This window comes from Pan paniscus, chromosome 9, assembly GCF_029289425.2.
Source record: "Pan paniscus chromosome 9, NHGRI_mPanPan1-v2.0_pri, whole genome shotgun sequence".
In the NCBI taxonomy this organism is placed as follows: Eukaryota; Metazoa; Chordata; class Mammalia; order Primates; family Hominidae; genus Pan; species Pan paniscus.
The window spans coordinates 48,092,097-48,114,981 of record NC_073258.2 but is presented as its reverse complement, the minus strand read 5'-3'; the positions used below and the strand labels follow the sequence as shown (position 1 = coordinate 48,114,981).

At 57.9% G+C, this 22,885-nt stretch overlaps 1 protein-coding gene across 3 annotated transcripts; it reads right to left on the bottom strand.

Annotated features, from left to right (window-relative positions):
• Positions 1–65: 65 nt before the first annotated feature.
• On the bottom strand, positions 66–20,955 carry MAPK8IP1 (mitogen-activated protein kinase 8 interacting protein 1). 3 transcript variants are annotated; one of them, XM_034932452.3, is made up of 12 exons: positions 20,656–20,955; positions 8,342–8,447; positions 6,080–6,394; positions 4,471–4,552; positions 3,348–4,160; positions 3,092–3,167; positions 2,370–2,542; positions 1,967–2,076; positions 1,697–1,813; positions 1,490–1,560; positions 1,282–1,380; positions 66–882 (listed from the first exon to the last, which is right to left on the bottom strand). In XM_034932452.3, exons 1-12 carry the CDS (start codon positions 20,754–20,756, stop codon positions 810–812), a joined length of 2,136 nt encoding a protein of 711 aa, XP_034788343.1. In that variant the 5' UTR covers positions 20,757–20,955; the 3' UTR covers positions 66–809. The 3 variants fall into 3 exon arrangements, with proteins under 3 accessions (XP_034788343.1, XP_034788345.1, XP_034788344.1); XM_034932454.2 differs by lacking the exon at positions 20,656–20,955 and adding an exon at positions 20,420–20,478; XM_034932453.3 differs by lacking the exon at positions 20,656–20,955 and adding an exon at positions 9,584–9,888.
• Between the last annotated feature and the right edge of the window lie 1,930 nt (positions 20,956–22,885).

Genomic DNA, 22,885 nt, shown 5'->3' with positions numbered 1-22,885 from the left:
TTGGCTTTCCTGGGCTGGGAGCGAGACGGGGACGGGAGGGGTCCACGCAGATACATCCACTGCAGTCCAGACAGGAAATGGCACTTTAATAGTTGGGGCCAGGGTGACAGGACCAAGATGGGGCTGGCCTGTGTCAGTCAGGAAGCCTCCCTCTTCTGCTGGGACAGGGCCTTACGGCAGCTCCTCCTCCCCGCCTGAGGTCCTAGGCCTGCCACAGGCCAGCATGCCGATGAGGTCAGTGGCAGGAGCCACCCAGAAGCCCCGCAGATGACGGAGCTGAGAACAGGGACTTCACCTCCACGTGTTGCCATTTCCTCACTGGAAAGTCCTTGGGAGGTGGCTGGGCTCAGCCTGAGCTCAGGGCTCTTCGGTGGGGGTTGGGGCAGGGGCAGGGCGGGCACTTGCAGGTGGCACAGCCTTCATCAAGGCAGGACACGGGCTTCATGAAGGCAGGAGCCACAGCGCCCGAGCCCTGGCAGGGAAGGTAAGGCCCAGGATGGGGCAGGGCCGTGTGCTCCTGGAACGGACATCCTTCTCTGCCAGAGACCTGCTCCCCAAGCCCTGTCCCTCCCAATCCCCAGGCAGCCCACTCTGCCCTCCATAGATGAATCTAATCCCATATATTACAATAAACTGCATTTGCCTCTCCCCATTGCCCCACCGTCCCCTACCCTGGGCCAGCGGCCCCCACTTCCTTGTCCTCTGGCGGTGGCAGGTGCCCCTCCTCAAGCAGTGCCACATCCTGTCAGCAGCCAGCTGTCCTGGCACTGGCCTGAGGGCTGGGGGACGCAGAGGGCGGGGCTGCACAGCTACTCCAGGTAGATATCTTCTGTGGGGCAGGTGTACTCCACAAACTGCTTGTAGAACTGCTGGAATGCTCTCCTAGAAGCCAGGGGACACACAGATGGCTCAGATCGCCACTGGCAAGGGAGGAACAGGATCCCGACCCAGGGTTTTCCCACTGGAGCCTTGGGGCCCATGTGCAGCTCTGGTTCCTCTGGCTGGGGCCACTTGGCTCTGTTCTGTACAGAATTGCCATCGTGTTTCCCAGTAAGATGTCAGTTGAAGACATGGCCCAACAGCTACCAAGCTTGGAAGCTGCTCCTCAGGCTCACCCTGCCGCGCCACCCTCCCTCCAGGCCACCTGCACTGGGGTCCGGAGATAGTTCTCCAGAGCTGCGGGGGAAACCGAGGGGCAAAGCTGAGCACCAGGAAGCAGCCCCAGGGCCTGGGATTGGGCGTGCTCCCTCGGGCTGGGTGCTCAGCAGGATGTACACGTACCCCACGGACTCTGCCAGGGCTTTGGTGGAGTCTTCAGACACAAAGACGTGGCAGGCAAACCGGTGGTCGGCGGGGTGCTTGGTGATGAACCCAAAGTACCTGCAGGGACAGGTCTGTCTGTGCTGGGACGGGGGCTCGGCCCACACCCACCCACCTCAAGGCTGCAGACCACCCGTGCCTCCTCCACTGCCATCCCACCCCCACTTACTTGTTGTTCTTTGGATGATAACCGCAGAAAGAGATGTTTTTTAACTGGAAAAAGTGGCTACATTTATTCCCCTACAGGAGGGAGAAAAGAAGCAAGAGGGCGGTCACCTGGCCTGCAGTGAGGGTGACAGGAGATGGCCTCTTCATCGCAAGTCTTGGGGGAGAGCTTGGGGCCATGGAAGGAAGGGGCTGGGTTGGAAGAAGTCACCTTGGCCTCCTGGGAGTCATCGGCCTTCACGCCTATCTTCACACCCCGCACGCTGATCTCCAGGACACAGCTGGAGGGCGGGTTAAAGTGCACGGTGAGCCGGCGGGTGGTGGCAATCTACAGGTGACGAATGGAGCCACGTCAGCTGCTGTCTGTTCCTCTGCTGATCCCTCCTGTCCCAGGGCCTGAGCCCTTTACTGCCTCTAGACACCTGCGTCCCTCTGCCCCAGGGACCCATCCAAGGGAGGAGAAGGGAGAGGGCTCAGGTACCTTTTGCATAGCAGCACAGAGGACGTCATTGCCCTTGTGATAGGGAACCTGGACTGAGCCCAGGAACTTCACCCGGAACTGGTCCACCCAGTCACTGTTTTTGGCCAGGGCTGGAAAGCAAGCGTGAATTGAGGAGGGGCAGAAAGAGCAGGAGGGAGCTGAGCAGCCAAGTGAAGGAGGGCGGGTGAGGCACGGGGAATGGCAGAGCCCACAGAGGCTGCCACAATCCCTGGCTGCCCAACTTGGCCGGGCCTCACTTTGCTTGATCGTGAAAAGGACCTAAAATCACTTCCACTCAGCCCCCCACCTGGCTGGCTGAGATCTGGAGTACACGTTCACCCAGCAGCAAGTTGGGGCAGACAGATGTGGTGGCTGGGGGCACAGGCCAGGGAGGGAACACTACCTGCCATGTGCTCGGGCTCCTTGGTGACCTCGATGGCGTAATAGGCAGGAAAGACACCCCGGGCACCAGTGCGCATGTTGTAGGCCTCGTACCAGTAGTCTTCAGCCTGGAGCTCCACTAGCAGAGGGTCATCCACTTCCAGCTCAAGTTCGTCTTCGTGTCGAGGCACAAACCTGTCCCCAGCAAGGACAGGTGAGAAATTCGGCACCAAGCCCTGTCCAGCCAGGCCTACTCTGGGGTCTGGGAGCCACAGCAGCATCATTATTTCAGTAAACATTTGCAAAAGCATCCTGTGTGCCTGTTGCAGTACTAACCCCAGGGGAGAGCAAGGTCAAGCAGACATGCATCTGCCATTGAGGAAACACAGGCCAAGGGAGGGTGTGGGCAGGGCCCCCTCTAAAATGGAGAGGCTGTGGGAAGCGCAGGCTTTTGTCTAGAGAAGGGTCAGGTGGGGTGTGGGCAGGCATCCTCCTGGTCACCCTCCTGGGTGCCCTGCCCCTGGCCAGACTAGGTGCACAGTTCTGGGATCCCTCACTGTAGCCATCCTCTTTGTCACCATACTCTTGAGTCCCTAGAGAGTGGACACTGTCCTCCCAGGGCTGAGTGGATAAATGAATGCTGATGGCAGGGGTTAGGCTGAGGCCATGTAGGGGTGACAAGTAGAGGGTGGTGTGTGGCCCAAACTGCTGCCTGGCTAGGCCCAGCCAGCCCATGGCTCTCACCTGAATATGGCCCGGTGGGTCTGCTCCTGCTCCTCCCCGTTGATGATGCAGGAGAACAGCCCGAAGGACTCAGCACCTGCAGGTGAGGGGGTGTGGCTGGATGGGGGGTCGCAGCTCTGATCCAGGTTTAGCGGGGCAGGTAGAAGCCTCAGTCCTAACCAGATGGGGCCTGGGGTCGCCTCCCAGAACACTTTGCATTTTGGCTCTGTCCCCGCTAGGGACCCCCCCCCCCCACTGCTTCCCCTTGCTGACTCACTGGAGGAGCGGGAGCGGCCACTCATGAAGACGTTCAGGAATTTCTTGGAGAAATGGACGTCAGGTTCATCAGGCGTGGAGTCCTCGGAGAGGCAGGCAGGGGGCTGGGGCCGGGGGGCCTCCTCATATTCCTCTCCGATGGCCGACTCATAGGGCGAGGAGACGGAGGCACAGTTGTCGTAGACGGTGGCAGAGTCACTCTCGTCACTGTAGTCTCCGAAGCACGGCCGCAGGCTCACCAGCTCCAGCTGTGCATGCTCATCTACCACCAGCGTGTACTTGACAGAGTCGTAGGACAGGGCGCTGGTGTCCGAGCTCAGAGAGGCCCGTGGAGGTGGCGGCGGCTCCCCCAGGCTCCCCCGCCACCCTCCGCCTGGGGGCTCAGCCCGCTCTGGGGACGACAGGCAGTCGAAGCCCTCTTCCTCTTCACTGATGGAGGGGTGCGGCCGCCCTGCCGTGGAGGGGTAGGCGGCAGGGTCTGGATCGGAGCTGACCGACATCCGGCTCTCAGTGGGCGGCAGGAAGGCGGAGGTGGGCTCTGCAGGGTCTGGGGGCCTCTGCACTGGGGTCAGGTAGATCTCCTCAGTGGCCTCTAGTCGCACATCGGCCTGGTAGTGGATTCGGTCTCGATGCGAGTGGCCCCGACCCCCAGGCGGGGCAGCAGGGGGACCACCCGGAGGTGCCATCTGGGTGGCTGTGCTGCGGCGGCAAGGGCTGTCGGTGGAGGTGCCTCGATCTGTGGTGGGGGCGGGGCTGCTCTGGGGGGGCAGCTCATCGCTCAGGCAGATGTGTTCATGCGGTGGTGTCTGCTCCCCTGGAGAGCAGGCAGGTCATGAAGGCAGGGGCTCTCTCCCAACTCCCAGCTACCTGCACCTGCCACTCTCAGCTTGGTGACACAGAAACCAAGACAAAGCCTCCCTGGGCAACAGGCCCTTCGCAGGCTCTGGGGCCAGTCAACTCACTCATGTCACCACTGATCTCAGCCCCTGGATGGGCTCGTGCAGGGATGTGGGTGGGCAGTTCACCTCTACTCAGCCCTTTGGAGACTGTAGGGTTTGCTCTCTGTAGTGGGGACTGAGTCAGGGCAGGTGGAGGTCCAGGTAAGGAAGAGGGTCCTGACTTACCTGTCTTCAGGGGTGAGGATGATCGAGACACCCGATCCTGCCAACTGTGCTTTTTGCCCAGAGAATTATTATTCAGTGTGTCCTGTGCAGGGAACAAAAGGCTCTTGTGATGGAAGTGGTCAACAGTGCCCGGCACAGGGAGGCCCCGGCCCTGCCCCCTCAGGCCATCCCTAGGGCCATTTGCTGTGTCCACCCCGCCTCCACTGTCAAAGGCCTCACTCGTAACTCTCCTCTGGAGCAGGCAGGAAGGGTGGCAAGTCACAGCCAGGCTTGCCGGCTCTGGATGGCCCTCCGCCTTGCTCAGGGAAGCTGGCCAACCCTCAGGGAGATGCTCTTATCAGCCTTAACAAAGGTGGTGATGGCCAATGTGTGTGGTGGCAAGAGGGGGAGGAGGCAGGGGAGAAGAGAAGCAGGAGCTCTCTGGAGACACAGTCAGACCCCCAGTCCCAGGTACTGAGGGTTACTTGGAAAATGCTCAAATCCAGCCCAAGTCAGAGACAGGTGACTCTCTGCTCTGGAGCTTGGGAAGTTATGGCCTAGAAGGGGTGAGGACCTTCTGGTAGAGCCTGGAAAAAGCACAAGGAAGGGTCTCCCTAGCAGCTGGCCTGGGGGACCAGGATGAATCATCCCAGTGACAAATCCATAACAGAGTTTTCCTGCACCCCCCACCACAGTGGCATGAGACTGAGGAGTGACAGATGCAGTTGTCAGCAGCCCTCCTTCCTGGATCTCCTGGGCTGCCCATTCTACATTCTCAGCCCTGGGACCCCTCCCCACAATGCCCACACGGGGCTCCCTCCACTCCACGGAGGCTCCCTCCCCTGGGAGCTCTCTCCCAAGCCCTCACGTTCCTGAGCCGGGCTGCCAAAAGCCATTCACAGGATCCTGGGAAAGGGACCAAGCCTTTCCCCGCAGCCCCAGCCGCCCCACCTCCCAGGAGCTCCTTGCCTGCACCGCTCCCGATGGGCCTGGAAGACAAAGGGCCACAGCCAGCTCCCCCAACCCTATTCAACTCTCCTTGGCATCCAGCCACCCTCCCAGGGGCCCTAGGTCCCCAACTTAGCCAAGCAGCTCCATCTCCCATTTCTCTCCCCTGCCTTCTGGGAATTCGCAGCTGCCCAGATCTTAAACTGGCTGTGGCCCCTGAGCTTCCCATCCCCACCTCGCCACGATCTCCCATGGCCTCCCCCACGATGACCATTTCAGATGCCCTTTTCTCCAGGCCCTGCTCCTGCTCCACTTTCACCAGGAGCCCCATATCCTAAAGGAGAAACCCTGTCACAGCCTGAAGTCCCAGGCTCCAAACCCTTCGAACCCCTCAAAGCCTCATTCTCTTAATTCCCTACTCCTCTCCTAACCCCAGTCCTTCCCTCCTTCAATCCCGCCTCAAGGCTCCAAGCCCGGCCAGCTGGACTCAGCCCCCTCTTCGTAAGGATGGTTCTGCCCGCTCCTCGGATCCCAACACCGGGAGCGAGCCACCGCGGCCCCTATGCAGGCGCTGTCCCCAGGCACTGGACCCGTGGGTGCCCCTTCCCGCTGCAGCCCCTCTGCGCTCCCCCTCACATCTCCGCGGCGGCCCAGGGCGCCGCCCCCCACGTTGGCGCCTCACCTGAGACCGCGGCACCTGCGGAAAGAGGTTGAGCGTGGTGGGCCGCTTGGGCCGGTACGTGTCCCCGCTGCCTGGGCCCTGGCTCTGGCCTTGGCTCTGGCCCTGGCCGCGGGACGCCGGCTCCTGGCCGGACTCGGCCTTGGGCGGCCCCGCTCCCGGTCGCCGGGCCGCGCGCTCCTCGTCGTCGTCCTCCTCGTCGTCCTCGGCCCCGGGAGTGTCCCCCGTCGCGTCGATCAGGTCCATCTGCAGCATCTCGGCCTGCAACCGGCTCCCCGCGCCGCCGCCGCCCGCAGAGAGCAGCCCGGCGCGCGGGGGCTGCACAGCGCGCGGAGGGGCGTCAGGGGGCGGGGCCGGGGCGGGGCCGAGGCCGCTTGCACCGCCCCCCGCCCGGGCGAGTCCATTCTGCGGCGCGAAGGGGGCACGAGGGGAGCCGAGCAGGGGCCGCCGGAGACTGGGGCGCTCTCGCCCGTCCGCCGCGAGGAAGGGCGAGGCCGCCGCCTCCCCGATCCAGCCGTGCCTCTGACGGCCAGCACCTCCCCACAGTCCCCACCCCGGACTCCTTGCGCCCTCCCGTTCCCCTGGCAACAGCCGGTGACCTCACCGGGGTTGTAAGCCGAGCCCAGAGTGAAGTCACCGCTGTTGCTATGGGGACTCAGTGGTCGCCAAGGAGTTCGGGGTGGGGTGGGCAAGGGATGGGGGTTGGGGAAATAGTATTTGAAGGGGTCTTGAGGAAAACTGGAAAAACTGAGGCTCAGCGAAGCAAGGAACGTTGGAGACCTGAGAGGGATGGGAAGGAGACGCCGAGGGGGAGGGGCGAGCGGGGGCCGGGAACCAAGGCGGTGGCAGCCGCGCCCTAAGCCAGCCGGCCCGGGGCCCCTCCAGCCCTAGATCGGTCCTCCACGAGCCTGCCTTGAGGATGCAGAGCCCCATCTAACTCCAGTTCTGCCGCCAACTCCCTGGCACCTTGGACAGATCCCCTGATCCTTCAGGCCCCCTCATCAGTTGAGTGGGGATAACACTACTGCCTCCCAGCCTCCGAGAGAGCTGAGTATTCACTGGAACGTGTGTGAAGCCCGCTGGAGCTTGTCTGAGGCCCCTTAGGGGCACACCTCTGGCCAGTAGTGCCTGGGGCCCCTGCCTAGCTCGGAGGCAACCCTCTCCAAGGCTCTGCTCGTGCAGTTGGGGGAGAGGGCAGGGTGAGAGTCCAGAACAGGTGCCTGACCTCTGAGAAGCTAAGTCAGGGCCCTGAGACCATTCCCCAAATCTAGAGGCCTCTGCCTCTTCCTGGCCTGGCCAGAGAGTGGAAGGTTGGGGTACTGGGGACTAGGGGATTATCCTCACCCCTTGGTTTCCTCTTGCAGAGCTTACTGAGTCTCTGGGAGTAGCAGGAGGTCAACACAGAGACAGGCACTCCCTCCCCAAGGCACACCTCACGCTCCTATGGTAACCACTCTCCTGACACCGTATCTGGCTACCCGCCCTCTTGGGGGCTCAGAGGAGCTCTGGGCTCTAAAACCTAGCCCTGTGCTCTGTCCTCCATTTCCTGGCAAGCCGGCCCCTTCTTCCTGTTCTGAAAAGACATAGTTGGGATCCCCATCTGACCCCAGTTACCCAGGTGCTGGGGACCTCCTGGCAGCATTCAGATCTTTAGGGACAGGAGACAGCCATCTTCCCTATGACAAAGCCAAGGGGCCCAAACCAGCAGCAATGCTGGGCAAACCCCTCAGTGGGGGCCTTTAGGACTATGGGCCAGAGAGGGTCTGGGAGGCCGCGTGGTGCCATCTGTCTGGTGTAATAGCAGCCAGCAGCCACAGGAGCTATTCCAGGGGTGCCTTGGCTGTTTCTTCCTGCCCTAAAGCACTGCAGATTCCACCAGACTCCACCCTGTCTGCCTCAGGCCCTCTGCCAGGGCTGCTCCCAAAAGGATTCAGGGGTAGCCCTGAGTCTCCCTTAAGTCTGGTCCTAATTGTTACTGCCCTAGGTCTCAAGACTTCCTGGCCCCTCCCATCTTGTGGGCAGTTGAAGGAGCTACTTCCTGTCTTAGTCCCCGACAGCAGTAATAATAATAATAATACAAAATAAAATTCTGATTGTACACTCAAGACGTGCCAAGCAGTATACCTATGTTTCTTGCACATCATTTCATTTCATGAGGGTGCCAGCACAGACCTGAAACCCCCTTTGTCACTATGGGGATACCCTTACCCCTGTCCCTAGCCTTCCTGCCACCCCACTCAGGAGCTCCTGGGAGCTTGCCCTTACCCGTAAGGACAGGGTGTCTTTGCACTGTAAGCTGATGCCACACTCATCAGTGATCTCCGAGAGGTCTTCATCCTCAAACTCCTCCAGGCTGATGTCGTGGGTGAGCCTGGTGGGGACAGGAAGCCAAAGTTACAACTCAGGGGCACTGCTGTGCCTGCTCACATCTCCCTGTTACCTCTACCAGGGTGCAGCCTCTTGAAGGCCAAACACAGCCCCCAGAGGACAGGATTTGGGGTTCATCTCTATCAATGCAGGGGGTGGTCAGCAGGCAGGGAAAGAGCGAGGGGCTTGTGCCAAAAGGCAGTCCTCCTAGGGTGGCAGTGGAAGAGGAGGCTCCAGGTCACTCTGGCTCCTCCCTGGGAGCTGTCATTCTGTTGCCAACCAGCAGGCAGTGCTTAGAAGGCCCAACTGGTCAGAGCCTCCTCCCAGGGTCAAGGCAGGTGCCAAGGCCAGTTCACCATGGAGAATGTGGACTTGAGAAGAGCAGCCTGGAGTAGGGGAGCTCCCAGTGCAATCCCTGCAGTAGCAAGACCCGAGGCGCCGGCAGCAGCCTCAGAGGAGTGCCCCACGCCCCAGCTCAGGAAGACTCATGCCCCTTGAGCCCAGGGAACAAGCGAAGGAAAATCTGGTGTCAGTGTGGGTAGTTTCAGCCTATTCCAGAAAGGACTCCAGCCTCATGCTGTGCACTTGGTGGTCTCATCTCTTCAACCACAACATCATCTCCTTACCCAGTGTAAGGACCCTGAACAGAAGGCTGCACAGATGGGGTCAGGAGAAGCCCCAGGTGGGACCAGAGGTGTTACAACCTCGGGAGACAGCTCAGAGCACCAGGGCACCAGAATACTAACCAGCTCCACTAGAAGACCCCTCTCCCTAGGCCAGCCCTGAGTCCCCACCTCAGAATGCAGGGCTGGGCCAGCCACTGCAAGGCAGCCTGTCTCTTGCTCACCTCTAGTCCTGGGCACTCTGCCTGGCTTGCTGGGGGGGTGGTGGGGGGGTAGAACATTTGGGAAGTTGGGGAGAATGTATGAGCCTTTTCCCAAATAAGTCCAAGAAATTGAGGCACAGAGCAAGGGAAACCCACTAGTTCAAGGTCACCCAGGAGAGATGGTGGCTTAGCCCCCAGGGGAACCTAGGAGGCCCAGACTCCCTGCCACTCGCCTCATTCAGACCAGAGACCCTGAGCTCGATGGAGCTCACCCCAACTCGGTCTCCACTCCCGCCAGCCCCGGTAGCCCCTACCAGCGCTCCCATTGATCCTCCAACCAGCTGTCATTGTCTGGGCTCGAATCCATCTTCAGCACCAGCTGCATGGAGAGCCCTGCCCGGCCGGGGGGCTGCGGGGCCCCAGGGCTGCCCTCTCATGCCCGGAAGGGTGGGGGGGCCAGGGCTCAAGGCAGGGCTGGGGGCCTCTGGCCTCCACCGCTTGGGCCTGTCTTTCTGCGTCCTGCCTGCTGCAGAAGCCTGGGGAGCTCATTAAAAACAGACAGGCCGGGAGAGGAGGCTGCAGCTGCCGACCCGGGTCCCAGCCCCAGCTCTTCCCAGCGCAGCCCTCAGCTGCAGGCACCTTCCTCCCGGCTGGCCTGGCCCTTGCGCTGCTGCTGCTGTGGCCGCCTCCCTCACGGGATCAGGTTACTGCAATCAATGCCACTGGCTCCACCTGCCCTTCCAATGCCCCTGTCGGGGGCTGAGTTGCCCCCCCTCCCTGGCCCAGGCTTGTAAGTAGATGGCAGAAATCTAGGATGTTTCCCCCCAAAAGCCAGCCCTTGGTTGGCTTTAAAGGGCCAGTGCCCCAGTCAGGGTGCCAGGTGGGAGATGAAGGGGGGCTTCCCCCCAAACACCCCAAGAATGAACACTCGGTTTGCACTGCCATAGGCTCAGCCCCCCGACCTCATCAGAGAGGCTTCTGTGGGCCCAGGCTGCATCCAAACTGGGTTTGATCTGGGCTGCCTCCTTCTGCAGCCAGGGCTTGAGCCTTCAGGACCCAGGAAGGCAGGGCCTATGGAAGCAGGAGGCACCAGAGCCACAGCTAAGGGCAGGCTGGTGTTTGGGCCCTTAGAGCAGAGCTGGAAGGGCTGCTGTGTGGTAATGAGCTTCCTCTCCCTTTGGAGTGACATAAACAGAACCTGGAGGCCCCTGGAGGGCACTGCACAGAGGGGTGGGGAATGGGGGCTGGATGGACAAGGTGCCCTGTAGGGTCACGTCTGACCTGCAGCCCAAGGGTGGTGGTTCCCCAGGCCATGGGGAGGGTGTGGCTGGCCAGCTGGGGTGGAAGTGGGGAGGAGGGCCTGGCCCAGAAGCCAGAGCAGCCCTCCTCCGTCCGGCCAGGGCAGGGTGGCATCTCTGGCTCAGGGACAAGAACCCAGTGGCCAGCATCAAGTAAGTGTTCAATTCACACTGGTTGCCCAGATGGTCACCGAGAAGGCCAGTGGTGCAAAAGGGAGCCCCTGGGACTCAGATGGCATGGGAGAGCTGCAGGACCGCTGACCCAGAGGTGCCCTGAAATGCCCCTGCTCTGCCAGTGACCTCTGCACATATATATATATATATGCACATATATATATATATATATATATATATATATATTTTTTTTTTTTTTCTTTTTGAGACGGCCTTTCGCTCTGTCACCCAGGCTGGAGAGCAATGACATGATCTTGGCTCACCGCAGCCTCTGTCACCTGGGTTCAAGTGATTCTCCTGCCTCAGCCTCTTGAGTAGCTGGGATTGCAGGTGTGCATCACCACGCCTGGTTAATTTTTGTATTTTTAGTAGAGACAGGGTTTCACCATGTTGGCCAGGCTAGTCTTGAACTCCTGACCTCAGGTGATCTGCTCGCCTCGGCTTCCCAAAGTGCTGGGATTGCAGGCGTGAGCCATGGTGCCCAGCCCCCCTGCACACATCTGTGTCTCCTCACACATGGCTCCGCTTCCTCACTGCCAAGCCCTAGTCCAGCTCCTGCCTCTGCCCTCCCAGATGTCCCCACTGGCCTGTCAGCCTCAGTCTCCCTATGCCTGCACCATCCCACTCCACCTGCCACTATCAGGCAAAACTGCCAGAAATGCCATCATCCCTCCCGCCCCACTTGGAACCCTCAAGGCTCTCCACTAGCAGCAGGTTCCTGTGCCTGCAGGCAAGGCCTCCAGCTCCATGCGTAGTCCGCGTGGGCACTGTGTCTCCCCAGTGCCAAACCCAGTGCTCAGAGGGAGCACGTGGCAGACTCTCAAACCATGCTTGTTGGAAGAGTGCTCAGTTAAGCTCATTCCTCCAGGAAGCCCTCCCAGCCCTTGCATGTGGCTGATGTCACCATCTGCCTGGATGTACAGTAGTGTGTGCAGCAGACAGGGCCAGCCCTCCCTCAGAAACACCCACTTCCCACCCCCTGGCTGCTCCAAAGGTGGATGGGGCCTGTATCCAGCACCCTGATTGATGACCCTATACTGTACCCAGCAGGTGATCAAGACCCCTTCCTCCCCTTGCTCCTGGAGGGCAGAGCTGGCGAGTTCATCCTGCATACACTGAGTCCTCAGCATGAGCCTGCTAGATGTCTGTCACAGGACAGCCTCTGCCTCCACCTGCTCCTCTCGAACTGCAGGCTGGAGCAGGGCCTGCAGGGTCTGGCTTAGACCTGGGTTAGAGGCTTCTCAGTTCACTTCTACACCCTCAACATCACCTGATATTCCCACTTCCTTGGACAATAGGTCTGGGTGGGGCAAGGACAGCAGCATTCTTCCTGTACAGCTGAGGGCACTGGGCTTTAATTGGGCAATGCTAGAAAGAATACTGGGCTGGGGGTCAGAGAGCCTATGCCTGATCCCTGGCTCTACTGGGGTGGGTTAAGGGGGATGCTTTGTCTGACTTTTTAGGTGCCTCTCATAAGTAAGGCAGGATGGAAGAATGATCACCATATCAGGCTTGGAAGCAGGAGGCCTGAAATAAATCCTGACTCTTTCACGTTGAAGCTGCCCCATCCTGGCCCCAACATTTATGCCATGCATCTCTCTGAATCCTCATTGCAACAACCTTGGGAGAGGGTTTGTTCCATTTTTCCCATTTTACAGATGAGGAACACTAAGGCTTAGACATAAAGGTGCCTTATGCTTCAGTTTCCCACATACAGGATGAAGCCACCAATCCCTGCCCACCCACCTCAGAGGGCTGGTGAGGGTTAGCAGAATGGAGTTTGTGTGAGTAGGAGGTCACTACCAAGGATCAAGGGGGACTGATTGGTCAAAGAGTACCCTGTGCAAGTCACCCCCCATCCAAGACTCTGCCCTTTCCTCTTTTCCAGGCACCAGATGTTCTGGCCTCCCAGCTAAAACCCTGGGGGGTCCCTTTATGGAGAGAAGGCTAAACAGACACTTGGTCCCTGAAGGCTCATGGAAGGTCAATGTGGGGAAGGAAGGAGGGAAAGGAGGAGGGAGGAAAAGATGGAGGGGAGAAGGGAGGGGAAGAAGGGGAAAAGAGGGCAGTTCCCTCCTGTCCCGCCTGATCCACCCTGCTCATGGCAGCCTTAGCACCAGGAGGCCTCCAAACTGAATCCTACGGCCCTCCGCAGGCCGGCCTCCCTCACCTCTGGGTCTGGAAGTTTCAGCAGTCTCCTGTAGAAGCAGCCCCTGCCCACCCATCAGACCTGCTTGTCTATCCTGGATGCTGTGATCCTTGAGACGTCATCCATATTAACGTTTGGTGGCTCTGAGCTGTGAGTTTGGTCTCTGGAGACCGCCCTGACCTTTCTACCTGAGGCCCTGTTCCTGCATTCACCTGATCCCTCCTACTCTGCTGCCTCAGTCCTTGCTTTTGGCCCCGCCAGCTCCTCACTGTTCTGGCCATACCAGCTCCTGCTCCCACCCCACCCTGAGCTGCACTTTTCTAAATGGCCCTGAACAAACATGCCTTTTGTGTTCTGATGTTGATTTCAGGCCCTTTTCCCCTGCCTTGCCGGGTCACATTTCCACCAACTGCAGTCCTGCCCTTTCTAACGGACTATTTCAGCTCCGTAGTAGGCTGAGTTAGAAGTGTATGTAAAGCAAAGGTTAAGTGGTAAAGTGCTGAGGCTTTAGCTGAGCAAGGCCGAATCTGAGCCAGGCATTGGCTGTTCGGATGTCATTCTTGGGCCTTTGTGTTCCTGGCTGTGCTGTGGTGAGGAGGTAAGGATGCCAGCTGATTGACCTTGGGTCCTGGCCACAATGCCCCACAAGCCTCTCTTGTGACAGAGGGCACGTGTGGTCCAGGGATCCAGCCTGCCTCTTTGCAGCCCTCTAAGTGCTGAGAACGAAGCTGGCTCCCAGTGAGTTCTCAGGACACCTGTTGACTGGCTGCTCAACCCTAAGTGGGTTCCCCATTTCCCTCTGGTTCCTCTACCAGCCACTCTCCACCAGGTAATGACAGCAAAGCTGACCTCTGAATTACAAATCTGGTCTGGTCACTCTTCCCAGCTCAAAGCCCTTTAATAGCTTCCCCTGGTCCTTAGGGGAAGGGGCCCAAATTCTCATCTGTGGCCTGAAGGCTCTGTAAAGCCTCCTTTCCCTCCAACCAGTATCATTTCCCCTCATTCCCCCCACCTCCCACCTTTATCTCCTCCTTCAATAGCGCAGCTCCCAAAGCAGTAGCATGGTCTCCTCTGCAAGACTTCTCTGACCTCTGGGACCAAGCCAAACTGCCCTGCTATGGGCTCTCGGAGTCCCTCCTGGCTGTGGTCCCGTATCACTGTAATTTTACCTTTGGGTTATGCGGCCCGCGGTGGCCTCCCCTTGGAGTCAGTTAATCCATATGGGTGGGATCATATCTGTTTTGATCAACATGTGTGGTGCCTAATAGGTACTTAACAAATGCTGAATGAATTAACCACAGGTGTCCCAGGGCTCTCTGGATTTTTGCCTTGGAAATCTCTAAGTTAGTCCACTTTTCCAATCAACTTCCTGTGTCCCCACCTACACCAGAGTCTAGGCTAGGATGTCAGGTCCTCTGGGAAGATGGTGCTGGCTGAAACGGTGGGGTGGGGATGAGCCAGACCCAGCATCCCTCTCAGGCCCTCGCTCTACCCCCACCACCCAGCTCTGGGTGAACATAGGGTTGGGCTGGGTTTGTTCTTTGGGTCAGAATTCCCTTCCTGACCACCTCCATACGGGGGTCATTTCCAACGAAAACTGAATCCAACCAAAGAAATGAGCCCCGAGGGACAACCCCACTTGCGGTTATAACATGTTTGATCTGTTTAAACATCTTCATGCTGATACATTGCAAGAACTCTGGGATCCAGTTGTTCGACTTTTGGGAAACTGCTTCGAGGAAACAATCCCACATTGTTTGGAGAAGAACTGTTACACACAGGATGTTCATTCCTCATCACAGCAAACAACTGAAAACACCTGCGTCACCCAGCACCAGGGGGCTGGTTCCATTGTGGCCATCAGCAGATGAAATGTGATGCAGTCTTTTGGAATCAACATTATAAAGTCTGTGTATTAAGGTGACAACTAATAAAATGAGCAAAAAGACAGCATATATGATCCAGTGGTCTCCCCAGGATGATATCGCACACAGGAAGAAACACTCACGTGGACACAGAGTTGTGAGATGGGGTAGAATCTGGGGCGCTCTTTTCTCCTTTGCTGTCCTTCACAGACTTTCATCTTGGGTCATGCCAGCCTAGCATGGGCTCCCCGTCTGCTGCTGGGCTGCCTGCCCTCCCCAGAGCTGCAAGTTTCCTGAGGGCAGGGTCATCATACTCACCTGGGCACTGACTCCCCACCTTTGCTCCAATCTATGCACAAAGCCCAAAACCCTGCACACCATAGGTGCTAAATCAGTGCCTATTAAAGAGGCACTGCAAGCAACATGACAGCAGGAGCCATGAGCTCTCCACTGGCATCTCCAGTGGCGGAACAAGGCAAAGCACCCAGAGACGCTCCTGCTATTTTGGAATGAATACAAGAGTGGGGCCAGGGAACAAAGATGGCATCATAGAATGATTAAGAACTACATGTGGATGGTGGCTGTGACCCAATTTGTGGGAACCATGGGGGCCCCAAGCTAGAAGTGTGTTGTGGCCCATTTCCAGCAATCCAGAGACGAACTTTAAAGCTCTGCCATCAGCGAGCTGGGGTTGAAATTCTGCCCTGGCCACTGCCGGGCTGTGTGAGGCAAGTCAACACTCTCTGCCTCCACATCCAAGGTCCATGAGGAGCCAGGCCAAGGCGGTCCTGGGCATGAGGCAGCTCCAGCAGCACCTCCCCACCTCCACCGAAACATGGTTGGCTGAACAGGCCACCGGCCAGCCATCTTCCTGCCCTCTGCTCAGTCTCCCTGGGCAGTGATGTCCTCTCTGAGGCTTCAGTGGCCATCCCTCCAGACTCCCAGGGTCTTTGGCCCCAGCCCTATCCTCTCCTCTGAGCTCCAGACCCAAAACCGACTGACTGTATGAATCCTCCAATTGGGTCCTCCAATGATCCCCAGTCTCAAATTCAGCAGGTCCCCCCACATGATTTTCACACCCTGCCCACCGCCCTCTGATCTCCCACTGGACACCCCACCCACCAAGGAGCCCCAGCATCATCCTAGACTCCTGCCTCCCCACTCCCTATTCTGTATCCCTCACCAAGCAGGCTAATCTGCCCCCTAACTCTTCCTCACACCCTGAACCTGTCCCTCCTTCTTACCAGCAGGATGGCTAGTCCCCTGGCCGCTCTCTACCCAGCAGCCAGGTGATCCTCCTAGAGCAAGCTTGTCTAACCCATGGCCCATGGGTGCGTGAGCCCCAGGACGGCTCTGAATGTGGCCCAACACAAATTCATAAACTTTTTTGAAACATTATGAGATGTTTTTGTGTTTTAGCTCATCAGCTATCGTTAGTGTTAGTGTATTTTACGTGTGGCCCAAGATAATTTTTCTTCCATGTGGCCCAGGGAAGCCAAAAGATTGGACACCCCTGTCCTAGAGGATCTGTCTGACCCTGTCATTCCTTTCCTAACCCCCTGCCAGCTCCTCTGGCTGTTGGTGAAGAGGTCGGCATCCTCACATGGCCTACAAGTTCCTGCACATCCTGCTCTCCACCCTCCTGCCAGACTGGGCACCAGGCACCCTGCCCACCCGCTCTGGTCTCCGCCCTTCACTCCAGTGACACCCTTGGGTGATATTTTTATGCGTCCACCAGGCCTAAGCTGAAATGTCCCTGCCTCTGGGGGGCCTGTCCAGACCCGCTGAGCCTGGGTCCCTTGACCTGAGCCATCATCACACCGACCAGCCCATCTGTAAAGCCGTCTGTCTGTCTGTCTCCCCTCTACAACAGCAACAGCATGATGGCCAGGCCCACGTCTGGGCCTTTGCAGTGTTTCCCTGGTGACCTAGGCAAAGTGCAAACGTTTGTTGAGTGAATGAAGGAAGAAGCCTCTCGGTGGCCCCATCTCTCATCCCTGAGGCAGGGTGCTGGGGCAGATGGCAACCATCCAGGCAGCCATGGCCTATGGCTTTGCCACTAATTTGCTGTGTGCTCTTGGGGGAGCCACTCACCCTCTCTTGTTTCCTCATAAGGGGAGGGAGCTGGTTGGACGAGCTGGTCTCTAAGGTCTCTCAGATCCACGATTCCCCTTCTACACACCCCAGACAGGCCGCTCGCTCCCTTCTTGCCCATGAAACCCCCTTTGTCTCTGCTGTTCCTCCCACGTGAACTGTCCTTCTGCCCCTCCTCTTTGTCCCACCTACCCAGCGCCAATGTCTCCACTGTGTAAATTTCTAAATTCTCTTTTCTAGAGTTTTCTTTATAATGAACATGTATCACTTTAATTTTGAATTTTCTTTTATTATTTTGTAAGACACAGAAGTAACCTATACTCATTATAAAATAAGAAGTCAAATACAGGTGAGCAGCCCTAATCCAAAAACCTGAAATCTGAAATGCTCCAAAATCCTAAATGTTTGAGCACCAACATAACAGCACAGGCTGTAAATTCCACACCTGACTCCACATGACAGGTTGTAATCAAAACTTTGTTTCATGCACACAATTATTTAAACTATTGTATAAAATTACCTTTAGGCTATATGTATAAGATATATAAGAAAAAATCAATTTCATTTTTAGACTTGGGTTCCCATCCCCAAGCTATTTCGTTATGCATATGCAAATATTCCAAAATCCAAAAAAATTAGAAATCTGAAACACTTCTGGTCCAAAGCATGTCAGATAAGGCATACTCAACCTGTAATATAAAAGTATGACACTGGGCGTGGTGGCTCGAGCCTGTAATTCCTGCACTTTGGGAGGCTGAGATGGGTGGATCACCTGAGGTCAGGAGTTCAAGACCAGCCTGGCCAACATGTTGAAACCCCGTCTCTACTAAAAATACAAAAATTAGCCGGGCGTGGTGGTGGGCACCTGTAATCCCAGCTACTTGGGAAGCTGAGGCAGGAGAACCGCTTGAACCCAGAATACAGAGGTTGCAGTGAGCTTAGATCATGCCACTGCACTCCAACCTCCAGCCTGGGCGACAGAGTGAGACTCTGTCTCAAAAAAAAAAAGTATGTAAAATAAGAAGTAAAAATCCCTCACCCCATACCATACCCAAAGGTAACCAACCACTATAAACAGCTGGAGCTATAATCAGAACAAAAATTAACACGTATTTAACCTACTACAAACAAACGAATGCTCCCACCCCTTCAGGTCAGGTCCACATGCTCGCCCCCTCCGCACATGCTCTTCCAATACTCTAGGGCTCTTTCTTTTTGGGGTGGCTCTGACATCAGACTGCCTGCCACTTACAAGCTCTGCCACTTACCTAACCTCCCTCTGCCTCAGTTTCTTCATGCAAGTGTGGATAATAACAACGCTCTGTTGATACAGTTATTGGGAGGAGTAAATACTCTTGCACATAGGAAACTCTTAGAATGGTGCCTGGGCGAACTGAGTGCCTTCCAAATGTCAGCGCTTACCACTGTTATTGAGTAACTATCCCGTGCTGAGCAATGGGGATACCAAAGTTTGGGTACAGACCCCCTTTATTTTCTGGGAGCTGACAGTGGCACTGGGGGTCAAGGCGCCTGTGTGTGTGTGCACACACACAGCCCTGCCTACAGGCGGCTCTCCTCAGCCCTTGAAACACTCAACACGTGTTATCTCATCTGATTCTTAGGACCATCCTGAGCAGGGGCCAGTGCTGGCATCTCAGAGGCTCAGAGGGCTTAAGTGCCCAGTGTCAGGGCACACAGGTAAGAAGGGCCAGCCAGGATTCAAACCCAGGCCAGTTGGATCTATGACTCCACCAAAGAGCCACAAGAAAGCACTATCTACCCACCCAGGGTTAAGTGGAGCCTGGCCAAGCACAGTGAGAGGCGGGCCAGGAGAAAGGGCAGCGGGGGCTTTGGGAGCAGCGGGGCAGGCCGGCAGGGCCTGAGACACTGACGCTTATTATTCCCACGCACTGGCCTTGTCTCCGCAGCCAGGCCACCATGTTCTGGAGTGCTGGCCCACACCTCAACCTCATGGCCTACTGCCACCCTTGTCCCACATGCTGCAGAGCTGGCCACACATTCACTGGCTGGTGTCTGCTTCCTCAGCAACTCTCATTAAAGCATCTATGACACCTGGGGAAGCAGGTCGAGGAAGAAAAGCTGCCCACTGGGCCAGAGGCAGGGCTGGGACGTAGAGTGGACTGAACACGCACAGACCTGGGTCCCAGTGTAGCCTTAGCCTCTGACTATTTTGTAGTCCCCAGATGAGCCACCCTGCCTTTGTTAATCTCAATCACCTCATCTATAAAATGGGCAGGTCACTACCCTCTCTTGGGGCAGTTATGAGGGTTAAAGGAGGGGCCTTGGGAAGACACTCTGGACAGCAGCAAGCCGTAGTGTTGTCTGCTAGTGTGGGGGCTGACACTTGTTGAACACTGACCTGATGTGCTTTTTCTCCTTTCCAGGCAAGAATCAATATTAATTAGCCCACTTAACAGATGGCACCCAGAGAGGACAAAAACCTGCCTGGGTCATGCAGTTAGAAAGTAGTGGAGCTAAGATTTGAACCCAGGTCTCTCTAAGCCCCATGTGCTTCCACTGCAGAGGCCTCCAGGTGGGGAGGCAGTATTTGCATGGAGGCCTCATGCACCATGCCAGGTGGAGTCTCAGACCTCAGTCTAAGGCATTATCAGAGAGCTGCAGCCCTGGAGCCTTCAGGCCTGGCCTCCTCCATCTGGCCCCCTCTGGTCCTCCCAGCTCAGCTCAGGGCCTCGGGGAAGGTTTCTGAGTTTGATGATGCCATTAGAGATCCCCAGGGGTCTCTGCCCACCTGAGGACCTGGGAGCCAGTGACCCCTTGCTCCCAGGAGGGGCTGGCACCACAGCCCAGCTGGAGCCTGGCTGGGGTGGTGCCCCAGGAGACGGGAAGGCGCCAGTTCTCGAGATGGGGAAACAATGGGGTATGTCTAAGCCTCCCTCTCTAGGCCGGGAGCAGTGACTTCGGCCTCTTCCTCCCCACCAACTAGGGTTCAGAATTATGGGGGAGGTACATCTATTCCTCCTCCACACAACACTCACCCCTCACTTCTCTGAAATGCATCGGGCCTAACACCAGATTGGGGGGTGGGGGTGGTGGAATAGGAGCTCAGGTCAGGGTTCTGGGTATTTACCCCAGCAGGGATCCCCCTCGACACCCCCGCTGGCCCTGGCTACTCCCGAGCCGAGCCGACTTCCCTTCCCGCAGCCGGGCCTAGGATTCCCCTGGTTGAGGCTGAGCCTTCAGCGCCTGCCCTGAGAGACACACCTGCCTAGGTCGGTGCTGCCCAATCCAGAAAGGGGCCCGGCCACGCCAGGCCTGGCAGGTAGGCCCATCTGGCCAGGCAGGGCTCGGGGAGGGGCTCAAACATCCTCCTCCCAGCACCAACAATGTCGTTGCCCCAGGAAACTGCGACCCGCGCCCCTCCAGGCTGTTCCCAGCTCTATTCAGAAATCTTCGGACTGGGCACAGGCTAAGATGCAGCCTGCCTGCCCGCTCCGGGATCGCAACCCCGACCCCAGACCCTGCCGCAGCCCGGAGGTTGGGGAGAAGGAGGCCTCCAAGCCCCCTCCTCCAATTCCAGCGCAGACCTACCAGCCTAGGACCAGGAATGGCGGAGGGAACAGCCTCGTGAACATGCAACGGCTACCAGTCCGGACTTGAGGCTGGCGGGGCTTCTGAGGGGGGCTCTGTCCCGGGAAGAGACCCCACTCCCACGCAGCCCTTTCGTTCCCGGGTTCCCGAGGTTCTGGGGTGGGGGGCGGGCAGGGCAGCCAATGCGGATCAGTCCCCGCTGAAGGGCGAGGCGCGCGGCGGCCGGGGACTCTCACCTGAAATTGGGAGGCGAAGCGATGTGCAGCCCCAGGAACGGGGAGGCGGCGGGCGGGGACGCGGCCCCCCCGCCCAGGCCGCCGCTTTCTCGCTCCGCCATTCTCCGGCACAGCCCTGGCCATCCGGGCGGAGCGCGGCGCGGAGGAGGCGGCGGCTGCGAAGGAGGCGGAGGCGCGGCGAGAGGGCAGCCGCCGCCGCGGAGTTCGGGCTAGGCGGGCGCACCTGTGTCTGGCAGGGCGCGGCACAGCACCGCGCACGGCCCGCGGGACTGGCGAGAGCGCCCCGCGCGCGCCCCCGGGACCCGGCCGGGGGCTCGCGCGCCCCGCCCAGGCCCCGCCCCCACCCCGCCAGCCCCGCCCCCGGAGATGGCGCTCTCCGCGGTGCTGAAGCCACGGCCCCCGCGGCCCTGGGCTTGGTTCAGCCCCGCCCTAAATCCGACATCGACTCTCCTCCACCCCGTGGCCAGTGTGGGTTTTGTCCCTCCGGTTGGGTTTAGTGCCCGGGTATCAGATGACTAATGGCAGGACACTGGACCCCAAGGTCCAGGTTGGCCCCCCGCAGCAGAGACCAAGAAGGCAGGCGGAAAAGGAGGGTCGTGGAGGAAGGCAGAGAAAGGAGAAGATGTCAGTGGGCTCTTAAAGCGTACAGGTTTGGAGTCAGGTGGTGTGAATTCACTGGCTCCACAAGTGACTGGGCAGTGGGGCCTTGCATTAGTGACTTCAGAGCACTAAGGTTTGGTCTTCTTATCTGTGAAATGGGACAATAGCGGTCCCTCTCATGGTTGTTGTGAGAATGTAACGTAACACAAATGTGTTGCCTGAGACCCAGAAACACTCCACCTCCTGCGCTGAGATCCAGCCCTCACCCCAGTCCTGTCCCTTTACCTTGAGGGGACCCTCCCAAAGACTCTCCCTAGAGGCTGTCTTAAGATTGACCCAAATCTCTCTTCAGCCCCAAACAGCTACTCGTGGTGAATTGAGCCCTCCAGGCTTCTCGGTCTCTCGCCAGGACCTTCCCAGCACTCTCCTTCTTAGCGCCTCAACTGCATTTCCTGCAGAGCACCCCTCTTCTGCACCCACAGACACACATTCTAAGACTTGGCACCTTTCCCTCTGCTCCCACTGTTGACTTTTTGGGATCATTTTGGTTGTTTCTGTTCCCTCTGGCACCTCCATCCCTGCTAGGCTTTGGCCATGGCTTCTTCCTCATTGTCTCTCCCTCGAGAGGGTGTTATTCCTGGGCTTCCAGGCCTTCAAGTCCCTGAGTTTTCCGATTGAGTTATTTCAGAGTACGGACTGCCAAGGCTAGGGCCTTAGCTTTGCTGGGTCGTAGAGCCTCTGGTCAAACCTCATTGGCTTCTCTGGTCTCTCGAGAGAACCCTAGAGACCCTGTCCACAGGGCAGAAAACGTGCAGAGCAAACTGTGCCACAACTCGTGGAGTCCTATTTGCAAATCCGGACTGCCGACCAGTCATGCTGGCCCCTTTCCTTCAGTGCGGCACCTAGCAAGGAGCTGGAGGCACCTTCCGTGCAGAAGGCAACCTCCGACCACCAGCCCTGAGAATATCCCAATACCTAGAGCCAAAGGTCATGGCTGCTTCTCTTTTCCCTGTCCCTGGGGCCCAGAGGGGTGGCCACTACTTTCTCAGCTTTCGTGATCAGGCCCCTTTCACTGGGCCCTCACGGTAATCATCTGCTGCCATGGTGCCTGGCTTTTCCTCTCAGGAAAGCAGTCTTGCCATCATGGCTACTAATCGTTCCTTAGAATGTAGACTTGCCTCAGCTAGGGAACATCCTTAGCAGGTCAGGGGTGGATGTAAAGGACAACTCCCTCTTCCAGAACCTTTTGCTCAAGAGCAAAGGTATCTTAGCTCCAAAGACCAACCCAAAGCCATTATTAGAGAGAAGCCAGAAGGGCAAGAAGGAAAGGCAGGCCCAGGTCTTGGTATGAGGGAGGCCAGCAGGAGCTTCAGAGCAGAGCCAAGAATGAGACAAGTCCCCAAGGCAGGTTCCTCCCCTTTTCTCCTTCTTCACTCTGTGCAGGCCAGACTGTGATATTCTTGGGCCTTGCCTGGGCCCCTTCCCACAAAGTTGGGGTGTGAGCTAATAAAGCTTTCAGTCCAAGGCTAGCATCCCCTAGCATGGAAGCAGGGCACACTGCACAGAGAGGGGCCATTCTCTGGCCAGGAGACAAAGCCAGCATCCAGGTGCCCTAGGCTTGGCTGTGGGC

Excerpts from the sequence above, each read along its gene's own strand:
- MAPK8IP1 (XM_034932452.3), bottom strand. The coding sequence starts at position 20,756 with ATGGCGGAGCGAGAAAGCGGCGGCCTGGGCGGGGGGGCCGCGTCCCCG. Across the intron at positions 1,561-1,696 it reads ATGACTCCCAGGAGGCCAAG|GGGAATAAATGTAGCCACTT; the intron begins GTGACTTCTTCC and ends TCCCTCCTGTAG. Across the intron at positions 1,381-1,489 it reads TATCATCCAAAGAACAACAA|GTACTTTGGGTTCATCACCA; the intron begins GTAAGTGGGGGT and ends CTGTCCCTGCAG.